A 19,227-nucleotide genomic window follows, 5' to 3' on the forward strand; every position below is an offset into this window, starting at 1 on the left:
CCCTCATTCCAAGGATCATGTAATATGACAATTGACTTTGTGGTCAAGACATGGAGAAAGTTGAGAGGCACTGTTTTTCTTGTTCCATCTTGAGTGAAGTTGTCCTTGGTTTTCAAGCCCTGAGAAGTTTTAGGCAGGATGCTCACAGTGGTACTCTGTGGTTTTCTGTGGCCATGGAGTTCTGGCTATTTGAGGTGACTCATCAGAGGCTTTGGAAGCCATAGAAGGTCCAATGACTGCCATGATGCTCTATGTAATACTGATCCTGGGGTCCCCATGACCAGCAGAGGCAGCAATAACATGGAAGCTTAGCCCAGATCCAGATCCCCTGGGAATGCTCTGGGTAGTCACGCCTTCTATAGTCATATAAAAACTGAAAGTGAAGGGTCAGAAAAAGATATTCATTCCATGCAAATAGAAACCAAAAGAGTATAGAGGTAGTACTTAGATGAAATAGACTTTATGTCAAAATGTAAAAAGAGACAAAGAAGGTCATTATATAATGACAAAAGGATCAATTCAAAAATGGTGTATAAGAATTGCAAATATGTATGCACCCAGCATTGAAGCACCTAGATAAAAAGGCACATATTAATAGATACAAGGCAAGAAATGGACAGCAATACGATAGTATTGCAAAGAGTAGAGGACTTCAATACTCTACTTTCAATAATGGCTAGATCATCCAGAAAGAAAATCAGTAAGGAAACATTAAATTTGAACTACACTTGAGACCAAATGGACCTTAAAGAAATATACAGAGAATTCCATTCAAAGGATCTTAAGATAATAAAATGAATAAGTATATGCAAACAAATTGGATAACCTAGAAGAAATGGAAAAATGCCTAGGCACATACAAACTTCCAAGACTGAATCATGAAGAAATAAAGAATCTGAACAGACCAATAATGATTAAGGAAATTGAATGAAACATTTTAAAATAATTCCCCATTATATAAAATCCTACATGAATGGCTCCACAGTTGAATTCCGCCAAACATTTAAAGGAACTAATGCCAATTCTTCTCAAACTCTTTAAAAAGTCAAAGAGGAAGATACACTGCCACATTCATTTTATAAGGCCAGCATTACCCTGATACAAAAGCCAGATAAGGACACTAAAAGAAAAAAAATTACATATCATTATCCCTTAGGAACACAGATGCAAAAACTTCAACAAAATGCTGGCAAACCATGCTCAACAGCAGTGACATTTATCCCTGGGATGCGAGGATGGTTCACCATACACAAATACATAAATGTGATATACCATGTTAACAGAATGAATGACAAAAATAATGTGATCTCAATAAACACACACAAAAAAGCATTTGATAAAATTCAATATTCTTTCATGATAAAAACTCTCAACAAATAAGTTATAGAAGGAATTTATCTCAATACAATAAGGGCCATACATCACAATCCCACAGCTAACATTATACTCAATAGTGAAAAGTTGAAACCTTTCCCTCTAAGATCAGGAAGAAGACAAGAGTATCCACTCTTGCCACTTCTATTCAACATAGTACTTGAATTTCTTGCTAGAGCAATAAGGCAAGAAAACTCAATAAAAGGCATCCAAAAAAAAAAACGGAACAGTTAAATTCCCTCTTTTCAGACAACATGATTTTATAGAAAACCCTAAATACTCCAAGAAAAAAAAGTGACAAATAATAAATACATTTGGTAAAGAAAGAATAAACAAACTTTATTAAATGGCCAACAGGTATATTTTTAAATGCTTAATATTGCTAATCAAAATAAACATAAAATCTGTAGCACTTCCATACACTAACAGTAAGCTATCAGAAAAAGAAATCAAGAAAACAATCCCATTTACAACAGCTACCAAAAAATCACTTAGAAAATAAGTTTAACAAAAGAGGTTGAAGATATGTACACTGAAAACTGTAAAAATTGATGAAAAATTAAAGAGGATGGACGTAAGTAAAATGATATCCACGTTCTTGAATTAGAAGAGTTAATATTATTAAAATGTCCAGTACCTAAAGCCATCTATAGATTCAGTGCAATCTCTATCAAAGTACCAATGATATTTTTCACAGAAATGGAGAAAAAAATCCTAAAATTGGTATGGAATCACAAAAGACTACAAATTGCTAAAGCAATATTGTGCAATAAGAACAAGGCATCACACTACCTGACTTCAAAATATACTAAAAGTTATAATAAACAAAATATCATGGCACACATACAAAGACAGACATGTAGACCACTGGTACAGAATAAAGATCCCAGAAATAAATTTGTGCATCTCTAGTTAATTGATTTTCGACTAACATAAGACCTGAAACTACAAAAGTACTAGTAGAAAACACAGGAAAAAATGTTCTTGACATTAGTCTTAGCAAGATTTTTTTGATATGACCCCAAAAGTATGGGCCACAAGAGCAAAAATAGACAAATGAGATTTCTTCAAGCTAAAATGCTATGCATATCCAAGGAAACAATCAACAGAATAAAGAGACAATTTATAGAATAAGGGAAAATATTTGCAAGCCATTCATCTGATAAGGGCTTCATATCCAAAATACATAAGGAACTCAAACACTCAATAACAATAAAACAAATAACCTTAAACACAGCAGAGGGCCTGAATAGACATTTCTCCAAGGAAAACATAAATGACCAAGAGGTATATGTTTAAATGTTTAATATCACGAATAAACAGGGAAATGCAAATTAAAACCACAATTAGATATTATCTCAAATCTGTTAGAACGGACATTACTAAAAAGACAAAAGAATAACAAGTGTTCTGAGGATGTGGAGAAAGGGGGAAACCTGTACACTACTGGTAGAAATGTTAATTTGTACAGTTATGATGAAAAGTGGGGAGGTTCCTCAAAAAATTAAAAACAGAGCTACCATATGGTACAGCAATTATCCTTTTGGGTATACACTGAAAAGACATGAAATCAGTATGTGGAAGAGATGTCTGAACTCCCATGTTTATTGCAGCACTATTCACAATAGTCAAGATACAGAATCAATCTAAGTGTGCATCAACAGAGGAATAGATAAAGCAGATGTGAGATATATACATATGATTCTGCACAGCCAAGGAAACAATCAACAGAGTGAAGAGAGAACCTATGGAATAACAGAATACACACACATACACACACACAAACGGACACACATAGTGGAATATTATTAAGCCTTTAAAAAGAAAGAAATTCTGTCATTTGTAGCAACATGAATGAATCTAGAAGGAATTATGCTAAGTGAAATAGGCAGAGAAAGACAAATGTTGTATGAATCTCATTTTTATGTAGAATCTAAAGAAGTCAAACTCAAAGGAGCAAAAAAAAAAAAAAAAAAAAAAAAAAAACCAAAAACAAAAAACAAAAAAAATGGTGGTTGCCAGGGCTGAGGCTGAGGACATGTTGGTCAAAAAGTAAGAAGTTTCAATTAGACAGGAAGAATGGGTGTTGGAGATCTAGTGTACAGCATTGTGACTACAGTTAATAACAATGTAGTATACACTTGAAATTTCTCAGAGAGTAGATTTTAAACATTCTCACTAAAACGTGTACGTGAGGTGAAGGGTATCTTAATTAGCTTGATTTTAATTATTTTACATATATCAAAATATCATGTTGTACACCATAAATACATATAATTTTTGACAATTAAAAACTAGTTAAGAAAAAGAAATTAGATTGTGGAAAGACTTACACATGGGTTTATGCAGTATCGATTTAGCAAACATTTACCCCACAAAAGTAGCAGAAGGATTTTCAAAGTAGCTGAAAGCATCAGTAATGTACCTGAAGACCTATTCACATAAAATTCAATCAGAAATTATTTCAGAAAAATTCAAAAGAATCACTTGACATTATTAAAAATTTATTATTCCCAGGAGACAAACAGCTCATAATATTGGGATAAGAGATTATTTGCTCAAAGAAACCTCAATAACTTAACAAAAGCAAATGCACATTTGACACATAATTTGATTGAGGAAGAATGTAAGGGGTTCTTTTCCCTTTTACATTTAGAATTAAATGGGAGCGAGTAACCTGGAAAGAAGAAGATGTCAAGAAAAGTGACAGAATAATAGCCTTCAAATACTTAAAGGCAAAGATGGCCAAGACTTAGTTCCTATCTTCACAACATTACATTCTAGTATACCATGGGTGACTGTTTAACATACATATAATCCTTCACCAGAAGGATAAACTTTCCAACAATTTGAGATGTCCACAAACGTGATGGACCACTCTTCTAGGAGGCCTTTGCTCAGATTCTGCTTTATAGACCTTCAGACCTTCACAAGATATTTAATAATTTTTTCTCTCTCAGGAAATTAGGTAAAAATAAATAACTGTGATTATCAGTCTTTATTCTCTAGTAACTCACACCACAATATTTATCAGAAAGATAAAATCACAAAATAATCATGCAACGTTTTCAAAGTTCTATGAACTGTTGACACAAAAAGTATTCAAACCTGTTATCTGTCCCTAAAGAATTTTGGACTTGCTTCATATGAGGTACATGAGTCTTCATTAGCCCTGACCACTGCTAATCACCTCAGGAGAGGTTCCACCCACCACTATCACCACTCCACTAGTATGGTACACACATGCAGGGGTCAAATCTCCAAAGTAAGAAGGATTCAGATCTAATCAGGCATGTGAAGAAAATTCCTACCAGCAGAGGCTCAAATATCACAGAATTACCTCAACAGTGTGTCATATTTATGACATCTGAACAGAAAATCCATGCACAATGAAATTACCCTTTGACTTGTCTCTAATCAGAAAACATCTCATTCCATATTTGAAAAAAACAAAATGATCCTCATATTAAAAATAGAAACAATTAATTGTCACTACACACTTAATATGTCCACATCTGGAGTAAGAAGTTCCTTAACACTATTTAGTGGCCAGAAGTCGGTGGGTGAAAACCTTTACAAATGATCTCTATGTAGAACTGTGAGTTGGACTAGATAACCTTCCTATGGTCTAATGAATCTTCCTTTTCTGCTTTATTAACTTACAGTGTTTTCCACAAATCAAAGTCATCCCACTTTGATTGGACTCTCAGAGCTGCCTTTCACATCAGGAGCTTGTATTTTTCCCCTCTCAATTGTTACACATTTAATTCTTATGTCTTTTCTTTTTCTTTGTCAGTTTCCAGTCTTATTCCTCAGAAAAGTCATATACGAAATCACAAGTTCAATATCAACCTACCACATATGTTAAACAAAAATTAGGCAAAGGTAAAGATAATATCTTTCAACACTACTAATGTATTTTTAATGAAATTTTGTCCAACCACCCATGGGCTTTGTCTATGAGGTAGTTTACACACAATCTTTGGCCACCACCTTCCACCTTGTGGCAGCCAAGTCCAAATATGTACGTGAATGAAAGCTCCTCCACCAAAACAGTTTTTATTCCAGAAATAATATATTGTCAGCTTTTCATATATTGTAGAAACTGGAGCAACCCTAGAGATTCTACTTATTCATTCCAATCTCTTCTCTGTCTAAAGTTTATACATTCTGATCTGAGTCAGAGTCAAAAGAACATACTCTACATATCCAACATTAATTTCAAAATAATTTCATCCACGTTTGAACCTCTCTAGGAACCAACTCTGGTATCATTGTATTTCACCCTAAGAATGAGGATGTCCTTTCTTTAACTCAGGGGTCCTTACCCCCAGGTCTGTGGCATCACAGGAGCTGTAAAGTCACTGAAATTATATGCAATATTTTGCATGTGCCTGTGTGTCAGCATGTGTTATTTTTCTAGGGAAAGGGCATATTAGCCTTCTTATGATTGTGAGAGTGTCATGGCCCCGAGAAGGTGATGCACTCTGCCACCTCTTCTTCATCACTCAAAAACTCCCACACTGCACTAGATTGACTGATGCTAAGCAAATGTCATGACTTTTGTCAAGTTCATGTGTGGTAGTTACTGTAGAATGTATTGCATTTAGATATCTAAATTTAAAATATCTAAAATTGCAGTGGCATTGTATTTTAATTAGGTTACTTTGGAGACTGAGATTTTGAGAATTCTTCCCTAACCCTTTTCGTTCTCTAGTACTTATTTTTTGCAAAATCTCATATACATTGATATTTTAGGAAAATATATATCACATCATTGAATAAATTGGACAAAATTAGCACTTAGTCCTAAACAATCCAGGCTGCTATTTTAAGTTTTCTTTTATTGAAGGTATAAACACCTAAAAACACTTAATAAATTTACTGTTCTTACTGTCTACAGATTCAGATAAATGTCAAAGGAAGTGTACAGAGGAAGTGATAAGATATTAGTTTCCCTAACAGCTAATTAAAGTATATTGGTGGCCGGGCGCGGTGGCTCAAGCCTGTAATCCCAGCACTTTGGGAGGCCGAGACGGGCGGATCACGAGGTCAGGAGATTGAGACCATCCTGGCTAACACGGTGAAACCCCGTCTCTACTAAAAATACAAAAACTAGCCGGGCGAGGTGGCGGGCGCCTGTAGTCCCAGCTACTCGGGAGGCTGAGGCAGGAGAATGGCGTAAACCCGGGAGGCGGAGCTTGCAGTGAGCTGAGATCTGGCCACTGCACTCCAGTCCGGGCGACAGAGCGAGACTCCGCCTCAAAAAAAAAAAAAAAAAAAAAAAAAAAAAAAAAAAAAAAAAAAAAAAAGTATTGGTATATATTATACAATCTACCTTAAAGTCATTTTTGATAGGTTTTATTGATAGAATTATATAGTGTTTCTAAGGTAATTTGAATACAACCAACTGAATCTCTACTAATATTGCATAGATAGAATAGGTGAGAAACTTATCTGTAAGAAAAAACAGAATGGGACTTTTTTTGTTGAAAATTATGCTTCTGATCTTGGGAGGCCAAAGCGGGTGGATCACGAAGTCAGGAGTTTGAGACCAACCTGGCCAACACGGTGAAACCCCGTCTCTACTAAAGATACAAAAAATTAGCTGGGTGTGGTGATGCATGCTTGTAATCCCAGATACTTGGGAGGCTGAGGCAGGAGAATTGCTTGAACCTAGGAGGCAGAGGATGAAGTGAGCCAAGATTGTGCCATTGCACTCCAGGGAGAGACTCAGTCTCCAAAAAAAAAAAAAAAAAGAAAGAAAAAAGAAAAGAAAACAGCTTTCTTTTTTTTCCCCTAAAACTGTATAGAATCAATATTTACCTGTGTTTCCTGGTAACATGTGTACTATTTATGATATCTTGAAACAATGTTATTAAACCAGACTCTATGTTCTTATGCCTTTAGTAAAAGTGTCAAATTATAGCAAGAAATAATATATTAAATGTAATTATTAAGAAATACGATTTCAAAAATATGAAGTATAGATTTACCAAATGAATTAATAATTTACTAACAAGAGGGTAATCTATCTATATCCATTAATATTAAAAATACATTAGAAACTTATCTAATATTTTCTGAAAATATTAATTTTTCTCATTCATAAAGAAAATTACAAGGATTTGTTTAATTAAATGATTATTTAAAATATTTTTTGAGCTCTATACCCCTAAGAAAGAAACGTTTACCTTGGGAGCATTTAAAACGTAAGAGAAAGCTGGGCACAGTGGCGCAGGTCTATAATCCCGGCACTTTGGGAGGCCAAGGCGGGCAGATCACGAGGCCAGGAGTTTGAGAGCAGCCTGTCCAATATGGTGAAACCCCATCTCTACTAAAACTACAAAAATTAGCTGGGCATGGTAGCGTGCACCTGTAGTCCCAGCTACTTGGGAGGCTGAGCCAGGAGAATCGCTTGAACCCGGGAGGTGGAGGTTGCAGTGAGCTGAGATCATGTCACTGCACTCCAGCCTGGCGACAGAACAAGAATCCATTTCAAATAAAAAGAAAAAAAAAATCAGAGAAATCAGTGAATTATTTCTAAATAATATAATGTGATAGTGATAACTGGTAAAATGTAAACACTATGCACAAGACATTAAGTGTGTACGTTAATTTTATTCTCACAAGGATACTATTATGGTATTACATTGCCACATCTAACCAAAGAGGAAACTGAAGCAAATAGAGATAAAATAAGCAAATGCATAGACTCAGAGCTAGTAAGAGGCAGAGACAGATGTGAAATCCAGTTTAACACCAGGACTTGTGCTTTTAATTCCTACTCTTTGCTACCTCTCTTCTTCTGCTTTATTAAATCAAACTTTGTCTTAATAAAATCACAGAATTATGAAATTTAAAAAATATTCTCTTGTAAATTAACTTTTGTTACTCTAAACATTTACCAAATATAAGGTACTTACGATTTTTCTCAGAAAGCTAAACTTCTTTCCAGTTGAAATTCATCCAACAGATTCAGGTGTATTTATATATATATGGTATATATACACATCGGGTACTTACATCAGGTACCTCCACAGATATTTTAAAGTGAAAATATATGTTTATGGAGGAGTAGACTTGGAAGTACTAGATCCCAGAGATTTCTTTGGGAATGTGAGAAAGTCATTATTTGCTGGCTTTCTAGTAATTTATTTTGAATTTGTTAAATTCATCGATGTGTGAATTGGTTATCAAAGTTTGATAAAGAGCTTATAAATCACTTCGAAGTTGGTAGAAATAAATATTAATGGTTCAATTTTCAAGGAAGTTAAAGTCAGTTTCTTCTTCTGTTCCCATAAGTAAAAAAGAGAGCTCTGTTTTATTTACAAAAGAATCCATAATTTATTAGTAATAATTGATGTTTCTCAAAATAGTCATAGGACTATTCATTATATAAAATCAGACTATTTATTTAAAAAAGAGCACTCTTTGAAAATACAACAGGGAGTTTTACATGATAAAAGTTTTGTATAAACTTCTTTAGGAAACATAAACCTGATTCTAATACTTTGAGATACTAAAGTCACCTGCTTCACCAAGGTCTGCTCAGGGTCTTCCTTAGAATAAGGAGAGAAAACAGTAAGGTTTTCAGGTACCAACTGCCTACCAGTGTCCGAGTCTGACCAACATTGTCCCATTTAAGTTATTCCTCCCTTCCTTTTCACATAGGACAAATAGGTTTAAGGGTTTTAGAAGCTGACCCAGCCCACATGACTAATGGGTAGCAAATTCAGGGTTTCAAAGCTTGCCTGTCTATTGCAAACTTTTATTTTAGTCTTTGAAACAGGAAATGCAGAAGATTTTCTACAGGATAGATTTCAAGGACCCAGAAAGGCCCTACAGGTTTCCAAAATACATAAGAAAAAAGGTCTCGAAAACCTATTCACTTACATGTATTAGAAGGTCCCAGCCCTGGGACATTAAATCATAATGCCCCAAATTAATAATCAAATCTGACTTGGTCTCCGATTTCTTGTGCTTACTTTCCCTTTTGGAGATACTCAATAAAACAATATGAGCATTTTGGCCGGGCGTGGTGGCTCACGCCTGTAATCCCAGCACTTTGGGAGGCCAAGGCGGGTGAATCACGAGGCCAAGAGATCCAGACCATCCTGGCTAACGGTGAAACCCCGTCTCTACTAAAAATATACAGAAAATTACCCGGGCGTGGTGACTGGCGCCTGTAGTACCAGCTACTCGGGAGGCTGAGGCGGGAGAACCCGTGAACCCGGGAGGCGGAGCTTGCAGTGAGCGGAGATCGTGCCACCGCACTCCAGCCTGGGCGACAGAGCGAGACTCTGTCTCAAAATAATAATAATAACAAGAGCATTTTATTCCCTGTATCTAAATGTTTATTTTTCAATGAAATACTTGAAACCACAGCAGTCATTGGTACCTCCTTTTGAGATGGTTTATTATATCCCTTCCAGAGGTTCTGGGCCATGTACGATTTTCATAAAAGAATGTGAGAAGACAAGAAGACCAGGCCATTACATCGAGTTGAGAATCCGGTTCATTGTATAGGGATACCCAGCTGAATGAAGCAGGGAGTAGGAGTTAAACTTCAGGCCACACGTTACCCTATGGTGCTGTGCTGAATCCACCTAAAGGGGGGTGCCATTTCTAATTTGAAAAAGGAACCATAAAGGCTCACACAGGACCTGGCAAGTCCCTGAAGGTTAGGAAGAGAAGGGAAAAAGGTGTTTAGACATAAAGCTTTTCACATTCTATCAGTCATTAATTAAAGGAATTGAATCAAAGTCTGTTTAAAAGCAATGAAATCGCCAGGCGCGGTGGCTCACGACTGTAATTTCAGCACTTTGGGAAGCTGAGGCGGGTGGAGCACCTGAAGTCAAGAGTTCGAGACCAGCCTGATCAATGTGGAGAAACTCTCTCTTCACTAAAATTTTCTGCTTAAAGTTAATTGATGAGAATGCTTGTTAATTCGATAAATCAATGTCAGCCTAAGGAGATGTCTTTTGTTGGCATTGGAGAGTATAATTTTATTTCAGGGGAAAATGTTTAGTAGAACCATCAGCATGCTGTCCTATTGCACTCTGGGATATGAGAACTATTACTATGGGAGCCAGTGAATATTTAGAAAAATGGTTCTATGTAAGGTGGGACAAATAGAAAACTCTCATATGTTTTGATTTGATGATTGTGTTTTAAAAACCTTTCAGTCTGCTAGGAATAAAATACCATGACCGTGTATATACTACATTTCAAAAAATTATCACACCATCACTGTGACAGATTTTGGAGCATCTCTGGAGAAACTCTTTTGAACACTAAGCTATCAAGTCTTAACTTCAGGGATATATAACTGGCATTTTCCATTTTAAAGTGAAATACTTTTGAAATTCTAACAATAACTACCCATTTTTGGAGTACCAAGTACCATGCTAAGTAGTTTGCATACATAATGCCTATAGTCCCAAAAAAGAATACTTCAAATGTTGTATGTTACTATTTCCTTTTTATCACTGAGGAAATTGAGGTACAAAGAGGCTAAAGGGACTTACCTAATTTCATTTAACTAATTACTGGTAGGCTAAAGATTCAAATCTATGCTGTTCCTGATTTCAAACCTGAGCTCTTGCCATGTCACAGAACTCACCCTTTCAGCAGGCTTCTACTTAGGGGAGAATGTAGTATTTTAGCCAAGCAAAATTTTATAAAAAAGATAATATCTTAGATTGAATATATTAATTGATATATTCTCCTACTGTTTCCCAAAGTATATCATGGCTATCTTTGAATTACAAGAAATCAGACTGGAAATGTGGAGTTCCTACTTACTTGTTCCAATAATTTTTGTCCATTGAGGTGAGCCTGTATCACAGCATCATTAACAAGCAAGTGAAAGTTCAGGAGCACATGTTCAACGTCGTATGTTCCATGCATTGCATCTGACAGTTCTTCCAGTGACCTGATATATGCATGCCAGTGTGGATTAAGCTCCGCCATGTGTGCCAGGCAGCCTCGCATGACATTGAGGCAGTATCCCATACAAGGCTTACTGAGCGTCAGGCCCTGGCAGTGTGGGCAGTACTGCATCTTCAGGAGGGCTCTGCTGCACTCTTTGGAGAAGTGCAGATAGTCTGTGGTGTTGATGACTTCAATACCCAGATTGAGCGCCTGCAGAAAGGTGCGGCTGGGCAGCAGGGACCTCCCCATCTGTCCCATTACTCTTTTAGGAATATTATCAAATGGACTCACATCCCGGCGAGCCATCCGGATGCATTCTGAGTATTCCAGGGAACTGTCAGTCACACCAGGGTTAATGAGGTGATTGTAGACCAGAGGGAAAAGACTGTCAAAAAATCTGTTTACAAATTCTTCAGGATTAACATCTGCACCAAACAAATACAGCCCCACATCAGTGAAGAACTCCTGAACCGAAGCAGCAGCCTCCAAGGCCATGTTCCTGTAGGTATTGCAAAAAAGTATACTGGTATAATTTTCTGCTTGTTTGATGAGAGTTTCAAGGGTTTCTGTAACACAAGCAGAGGTAAATGATGAGAAGGTTTAGTATTCATGTTAACACTGTCCATCTGCTCCAGACATTAAATGACTCATCAAAACTAATCTAAGGATCTAAATTGTAATTCTCAGCCTACTCAACCAAATTCAGCTTTCCAAGGATAATGACCAGACAACAATGACCATTGCCTACAACACACACGTTTTATAGAGATATATTTCTAGAATCAAAGTCTGTTTAAAAGTAATGAAATCACCGGGTGCGGTGGCTCATGCCTGTAATTCCAGCACTTTGGGAAGCTGAGGGAGGTGAATCACCTGAGGTTAAGAGTTTGAGACCAGCCTGACCAACATGGGGAAACCCCCTCTCTACTAAAAATACAAAAATTACCCAGGCATGGTGGCAGATGCCTGTAATCCCAGCTACTCGGGGAGCTGACACAGGAGAATCATTTGAACCCGGGAGGCAGAGGTTGCAGTGAGCTGAGATTGCACCATTGCACTCCAGCCTCGGTGACAGAGCAAGACTCCGTCTCAAAATTTTAAAAAAGTAATGAAATAAAAAATAAGTTATATGTATGGTAGTTTCTTACTTTATTCTATAGTCATTCATAACTATTCATTTCTATCACTAATGATAGAAAAAAGTATCATTGAGAAATGTATTTCATAATCTGATTTCATTATTTATAAAAGATGGTCACATTAAGCACTTAATTCACCCTGTGCTATATTTTTATAATTTTTAAAATCTTTTTCTTTTCCAGAGTGAAAGCTAGTAGATTACACACTGGTTGCTACAAAGGGAGGTTAGATTCCCAAAGGAAAACTAGACAATCCTTAGACCTCCTGACATGTTCTAACTAAAGAGAAAGTAAAGCATTCATTTTCAAAGTATCCATAAATTACCACACTTTGTTAAGCAGTGGGAAACCCATAAGTGCTATTATTTGATGAAAATAAATTCTTGTGACCACATCATTAATCATATCCTTTTTCTTATCATCTTATCTTCAAAGACTTTACTGTGGGATATTTTGTTTCTTACTTAAATAACTGATGATCTCAAGTCAATTTATCCACAGAAAGAACCAAGAATAATTTATCCACAAATTAAGGGAGAAAATCTAAAAAAGAAAGTTGGAATAATTAACAAGTCAAAATGGTACATCAAAATGAGGCATTAAGCAACAGTAAACACCTTGGATATATTAGTAATTACATTTTGTAATTAACCTAAACAAGGATACTGGACTGTTTCAATATATAATAATAAAATATATTCAATAAAATTATCTCCTATAGTCCCAATCCTATAGTCACTTTTAATTAGGTTGTAAAAGATCACGCAATAACTTAGTAATCAAAACACTGAGTATATTACAAAAATAGATGGAAGAAGAGTAGGAAACAACAAAATGGAATAACAAAATGCAGAGGTGTAGAGAGAGCTACTAATGAAGGAGAACTGTGTCATGAATATGCCATAGAGTACAAGTACAAATAAACAATAATACAATATCACGAATTCTGATACTGATCTAATTCACATTGAGTTCCAGGCTTTAGTGTGATATATTAAGGTGCATCTACCCCGCAATCAAAGGTAACAGCTTTTAAAAGTAATTGCAATTCTGTTTCAACAGAGTCCTGTATAAATTGTTAGGTAGAGCTCATGTGTTATCTGTGCATCGCTAGTAACTAGCTCCTCAATAAAAACATGAAAGAATGAAAATGGGATGACAATGAGAAGGCTTCAATTGAGATTAGCAGCTCTATCATGTCAGCCAGCGTTAATGCCAGGTTTCCCCAAATGGCCTGATCACCTGGGCTTCATGGGGAAAAAATACTGATTGTCAGGTCTCTGCATGTGAAATTCTAACTCAGTAGGTTTGTCTTGGTTCAGGAATCTATATTTAACAAGCAGCCCAGGTGATTCTTTTAACCTGGCCCGTTTTTGAAACATGGCGTTTGCAAATACGTGTAAAACACTCTCTCTGCTCTTACAGAGTTGTTCAGCAAGCATTCCACTATGATAACCTGCCCCACAGCTGCAATCTCAGCCGCTACACTCCACCACACTTCACAGATCCACAGGACAAAGTGTGAAAACAGAACTGAATCTTTGTGGCTTGAACTACAATAAAGCTGCTAAGCCTGTATGTTTCTCCTTAAAATAGGTCATTTTTCTGAGCAGTTTGTGTGTGGCTATGAATCACCAAATGGGTCACAAATAATTGTATTTACCAATAATGGTTACATCACAATGTTTTAAAAGTATTTAATTTGTTAAAGATAAAATAAGGATAGATTCAAAGACACCCTATATCACAGGCATTCTTAAATGCTTTCCACCTAGGTTTCTAAGATATGTGCTATATGTGTTCATGTAACTGACAATTGCCATATTATTCTTAGTGGAATAAAGGTTGAACGTGGCTGAATCAGGCAATACTGATGTTCCATCAGATTTCTGCCAACTCTAAATGATGCTTACATGTCCAGTTTTTATAAAGACAAGAATAAAATATTTTTTATAAACTTCAGCCCAATTAATTTATAACATAATGATTTAGGAAAATATGAAGTTTATCTTTAAGTAGCCCTAATGGTTATGTTTTACAAGGTAATTTATATTGTAAAAGCAATGTTGAAGAGAATATATTTAATATTTAGGAGTTTCCATTCAAAATAAAAATAAGTAGAGCACTTCCAAATATCATTATTTCTCTTTTAAGGCCACTGTGTATTATTAGCAACAAACCAATTCTGATTACTCTTTGAGTTTGTAATTAAAAATAAATTTCAGAACAACTTTTACAGTTTTTGTTTGATTTTAGAGTAGTTTTTCTCTGATTCAATTTTATTCTTTAAAATAAAACAACCAAAAGAACTTGATAATAACTTCAGGAATCATATTACAGTGAAATTTTAAAAATTTCCCTAATACCACATGCATTAAAATTTTAGCTTTCATAAACTGTGTATTGACTTTACTACCCTTTGAAGGAGAGATGATATGTTATCAAATACAGTCATGTGCCTTGTAATAATGTTTTGGTGAACGACTAACTGTATATATGACGTTGGTCCCATAAGATTATAATGGAGCTGAAAAATTCCTATAACTTTGTGACATCATAGCCATCATAACATGATAGTCCAACGTATTACATGTTTGTGGTGATGCTGGTATAAACAAAAATACCAGATTGCCAGTCATATAAAAGTCTAGCACATACAATTATGTACAGTACATAATATTTGATGATGATAATAAACAACTTTGTTACTGGGTGTTTACCATACTATTTTTTTATTGTTATTTTAGAGTGTATTCCATCTATTGTTTTTTTTTTTTTTTTTTTTTTTTTTTTGAGACGGAGTCTTGCTCTGTCGCCCAGGCTGGAGTGCAGTGGCCGGATCTCAGCTCACTGCAAGCTCCGCCTCCCGGGTTCACGCTATTCTCCTGCCTCAGCCTCCGGAGTAGCTGGGATTACAGGCGCCCGCCACCTCGCCCGGCTAGTTTTTTTGTATTTTTTAGTAGAGACGGGGTTTCACCGTGTTAGCCAGGATGGTCTCGATCTCCTGACCTCGTGATCCGCCCGTCTCGGCCTCCCAAAGTGCTGGGATTACAGGCTTGAGCCACCACGCCCGGCCCATCTATTGTTTTTTTAAGTTAACCATAAAGCCACCTAAGTCAAGTCTTCCAGAGGAAGGTATTGTTATCATAGGAGAGGAAGGCATTGTTATCACAGGCGATGACATCTCCATGCCCGTTATTGTCCCTGAAGCCCTTCCAGAGCAACAAGATGTGGAGGGGGAAGATGGTGATATTGATGATCCTGACCCTATGTAGGCCTAGGCTAATGTGTGTGTTTGTGTCTTAGCTTTTTTTTTTTTTTTTGAGACGGAGTCTCGCTCTGTCACCCAAGCTGGAGTGCACTGGCCAGATCTCAGCTCACTGCAAGCTCCGCCTCCCGGGTTCACGGCATTCTCCTGCCTCAGCCTCCTGAGTAGCTGGGACTACAGGCGCCCGCCACCTCGCCCGGCTAGTTTTTTTTGTATTTTTTAGTAGAGACGGGGTTTCACCGTGTTAGCCAGGATGGTCTCGATCTCCTGACCTTGTGATCCGCCTGCCTCGGCCTCCCAAAGTGCTGGGATTACAGGCTTGAGCCACCGCGCCCGGCCTTTTTTTGAGACGGAGTCTCGCTCTGTCGCCCAGGCTGGAGTGCAGTGGCCGGATCTCAGCTCACTGCAAGCTCCGCCTCCCGGGTTTATGCCATTCTCTCGCCTCAGCCTCCCGAGTAGCTGGGACTACAGGCGCCCGCCATCTCGCCCGGCTAATTTTTTGTATATATATATATATTTTTTTTTTTCGTAGAGACGGGGTTTCACCGTGTTAGCCAGGATGGTCTCGATCTACTGACCTCGTGATCCGCCCGTCTCAGCCTCCCAAAGTGCTGGGATTACAGGCTTGAGCCACCGCGCCCGGCCTGTGTCTTAGCTTTTAACAAAAAAGTTGAAAAAGTAAAAAAATAAATATTTAAAAATAGAAAAACAAGCTTATAAAGATATAAAGAAAACACTTTTGTACAATGAGTTTGTGTTTTAAGCTAAATGTTACTACAAAAAGCCAAAAAGTTTTTTAAAAATTGACATTTATAAAGTTTACTTTATAAGCTAAGGTTATAAAGGTAAGCTAAGGTTAATTTGTTATTGAAGAAAGATATTTAAAATAAATTTAATGTAGCCTAAGTATACAGTATTTGCACAGTCTACAATAGTGTACAGTAATGTTCTAAGCTTTTATATTCACTCACCACTCACTTACTGACTTAACTAGAGCAACTTCTAGTCTCGCAAGCTCCACTCATGTTATGTGCCCTATACAGGTATACCTTTTTTTAAAAAAAAATTTTATACCATAATTTTATGGCATTTTATACCATAATTTTACATATATATATATTATACTTTAAGTTCTAGGGTACATGTGCACAACGTGCAGGTTTGTTACATATGTATACTTGTACCATGCTGGTGTGCTGCACCCATTAACTCATCATTTACATTAGGTATATCTCCTAATGCTATCCCTCCCTCTCCCCCCTCCCCACAATAGGCCCTGATGTGTGATGTTCCCCTTCCTTGTGTCCAAGTGATCTCATTGTTCAATTCCCACCTATGAGTGAGAACATGTGGTGTTTGGTTTTCTGTTCTTGCGATAGTTTGCTGAGAATACATATATTTTTATATACGATTTTTTGAGACAACATCTTGCTCCATCACCCAAGCTGCAGTGCAGTGCCAGGATCATAGTTCCCTGTAGCCTAAACCTTCTGTGCTCAAAGCAACCCTCCTGCCTCAACTTCCCAAGTAGCTGGGACTACAGGTGTGTACCACTATGCCAGGCTAATTTTTATTTTTTATTAATTTTTTGTTGAGATGGGGTCTTGCTATGTTGCCCAGGCTGGTCCCAAACTCCTGGCCTCAATGTATCTGCTCACTTTGGCCTCCCACAGTGCTAGGATTACAGGCTCATTCTGTACCATCCTTTTACTGTATCTTTTCTATGTTTAAATATGCTTCAATACACAAAGATTTACCACTGCATTACAAGCACCTAGAGTATTATAGTAACATGTGATACTGGTTTGTAGCCTAGGAGCAATGAACCTACACCATATAGCCTAGGTGTGTGGCAGACTATAAGGTCTAGATCTGTCTAAGTATACTCTGTTATATTTGCACAATGGTGAAATTGTCTAATGATGTATTTCTCCAAAGAAATCTCTGTACTTCAGTGGCGCACAACAGTGTCAATATTCTGTTTATTTCCTGAATATCTGAAGACAAAACAGATTTTATTTAAGTAATCTATTGCATTAGTTTTTCACCATGCTATTAACTTACCACAATATTAAAAAATTGGGGGGCTTTCAATATGTATTAAATCTGATATTGAAATATTCCAGTTAACTGAATTACCTAAATATATGTAATGTATGTATTTTTATATATTTGTGATCACATATATTTCTTAAATCCAACCAATAAAAAACTGTAAACTATTGGTCTATACATAATGATTATTCAATGCTTAGGGATAAACATATTTTGAAATTTTTTGTCCTAATCACTTCACAAAATTTTAATATGTAAACACCTATCAAAAGTGAACAATCTAGGAGCCAAGCCATTGAAGAATTTTGTGCTAATTTTTTATTAAAATTGGTAAAATCAGAAATTGAATTTACTATAGCTACTTGTTTGTATTAACTTTGAATTTGTAAAACTATTACTTTGTTCTTATACCACGTTTACCAAGGAGTTGAGTATTTCCATTTTACTGAATTAACATTTTGATATTAGCAAGAATTTAAACTTTCAAAATAATTGTCAAGTAACAAAACATGTGCTGTTGTCCAAAAATATAATAGACATATAAAATAATTGTTTATAAATCCAAGATAGGTTAGGTGCTGAACAATTAATCACATCTACTTAATTATGAAAGAGAAACTACAGTTTCTTTCATTACAAAGTTATGATACATAAAAATACCTCTCACCAAAGCTATATAAGTAGTAGCTTTGTATTCAAGCATTAAAAATTGTAGCACACATTGAAAATAAACATTTTCCAGTCTTGTTTAAGGAATTTAGGAAACAGATTAGGAATAAAAACTATCTTTTTGTGTTTTTCATTGAGAATTTCAATAAGCTCTTCTTTCCAGTGATATCAGAATAAGTCTATCAAGAAAGAATAATTTCCAATTTTCCTTATAATGCCTGAGTGGTAGATTGAATTAAAGGCTGCAAGTGCAATCTAATTACTGTTTAAATATAGAATGTAATTCTTCCCAGTCTTATGGGAAAATTAATTTATCTATACATAAAGTCATTTATGTGTTATCTCACTAAAAACTGGATTTGGAATGCATGAAGTTTATCTGCATCTATTTCCATTTTCAACATTAGCATTCCGTTAATCTTAATTTAATGTCAAAACACCTAAGACTGAAAACTTTAACTGTTTCTAGCCTACATTCCTTTTAGAGATATTTTATTATACACACAAATGATTACTGACACAAATGAAGAATTTAACTTTAAATAAAACTGGTAGAGATAAAATCAAGTGATATCGATTTAAAATTAAATGTGAAAAATTTCAAAACCAGTGAAGATTCATATGCAGGTGGCTTTTTGTAATGAGAGAAACGTAAGAGTCACAAGGCTTTTATTAGTTTAAAGATAAAGTTGATTTTTGGCCGGGCGCGGTGGCTCAAGCCTGTAATCCCAGCACTTTGGGAGGCTGAGACGGGTGGATCACGAGGTCAGGAGATCGAGACCATCC

At 36.1% G+C, this 19,227-nt stretch overlaps 1 protein-coding gene across 1 annotated transcript in view; it reads right to left on the bottom strand.

The window, feature by feature from the left end:
• Positions 1 to 19,227, bottom strand: part of GPC5 (glypican 5) — a 1,526,087-nt gene that overhangs the window by 1,210,053 nt on the left and 296,807 nt on the right. Inside the window, exon 3 of the mRNA XM_033177434.1 lies at positions 11,182 to 11,876. Within this exon, the coding sequence (XP_033033325.1) occupies positions 11,182 to 11,876 (695 nt within the window). The remainder of the gene's footprint in view (positions 1 to 11,181; positions 11,877 to 19,227) is intronic.

This window comes from Trachypithecus francoisi, unplaced genomic scaffold, assembly GCF_009764315.1.
Source record: "Trachypithecus francoisi isolate TF-2019V2 unplaced genomic scaffold, Tfra_2.0 Lachesis_group18, whole genome shotgun sequence".
NCBI lineage: Eukaryota > Metazoa > Chordata > Mammalia > Primates > Cercopithecidae > Trachypithecus > Trachypithecus francoisi.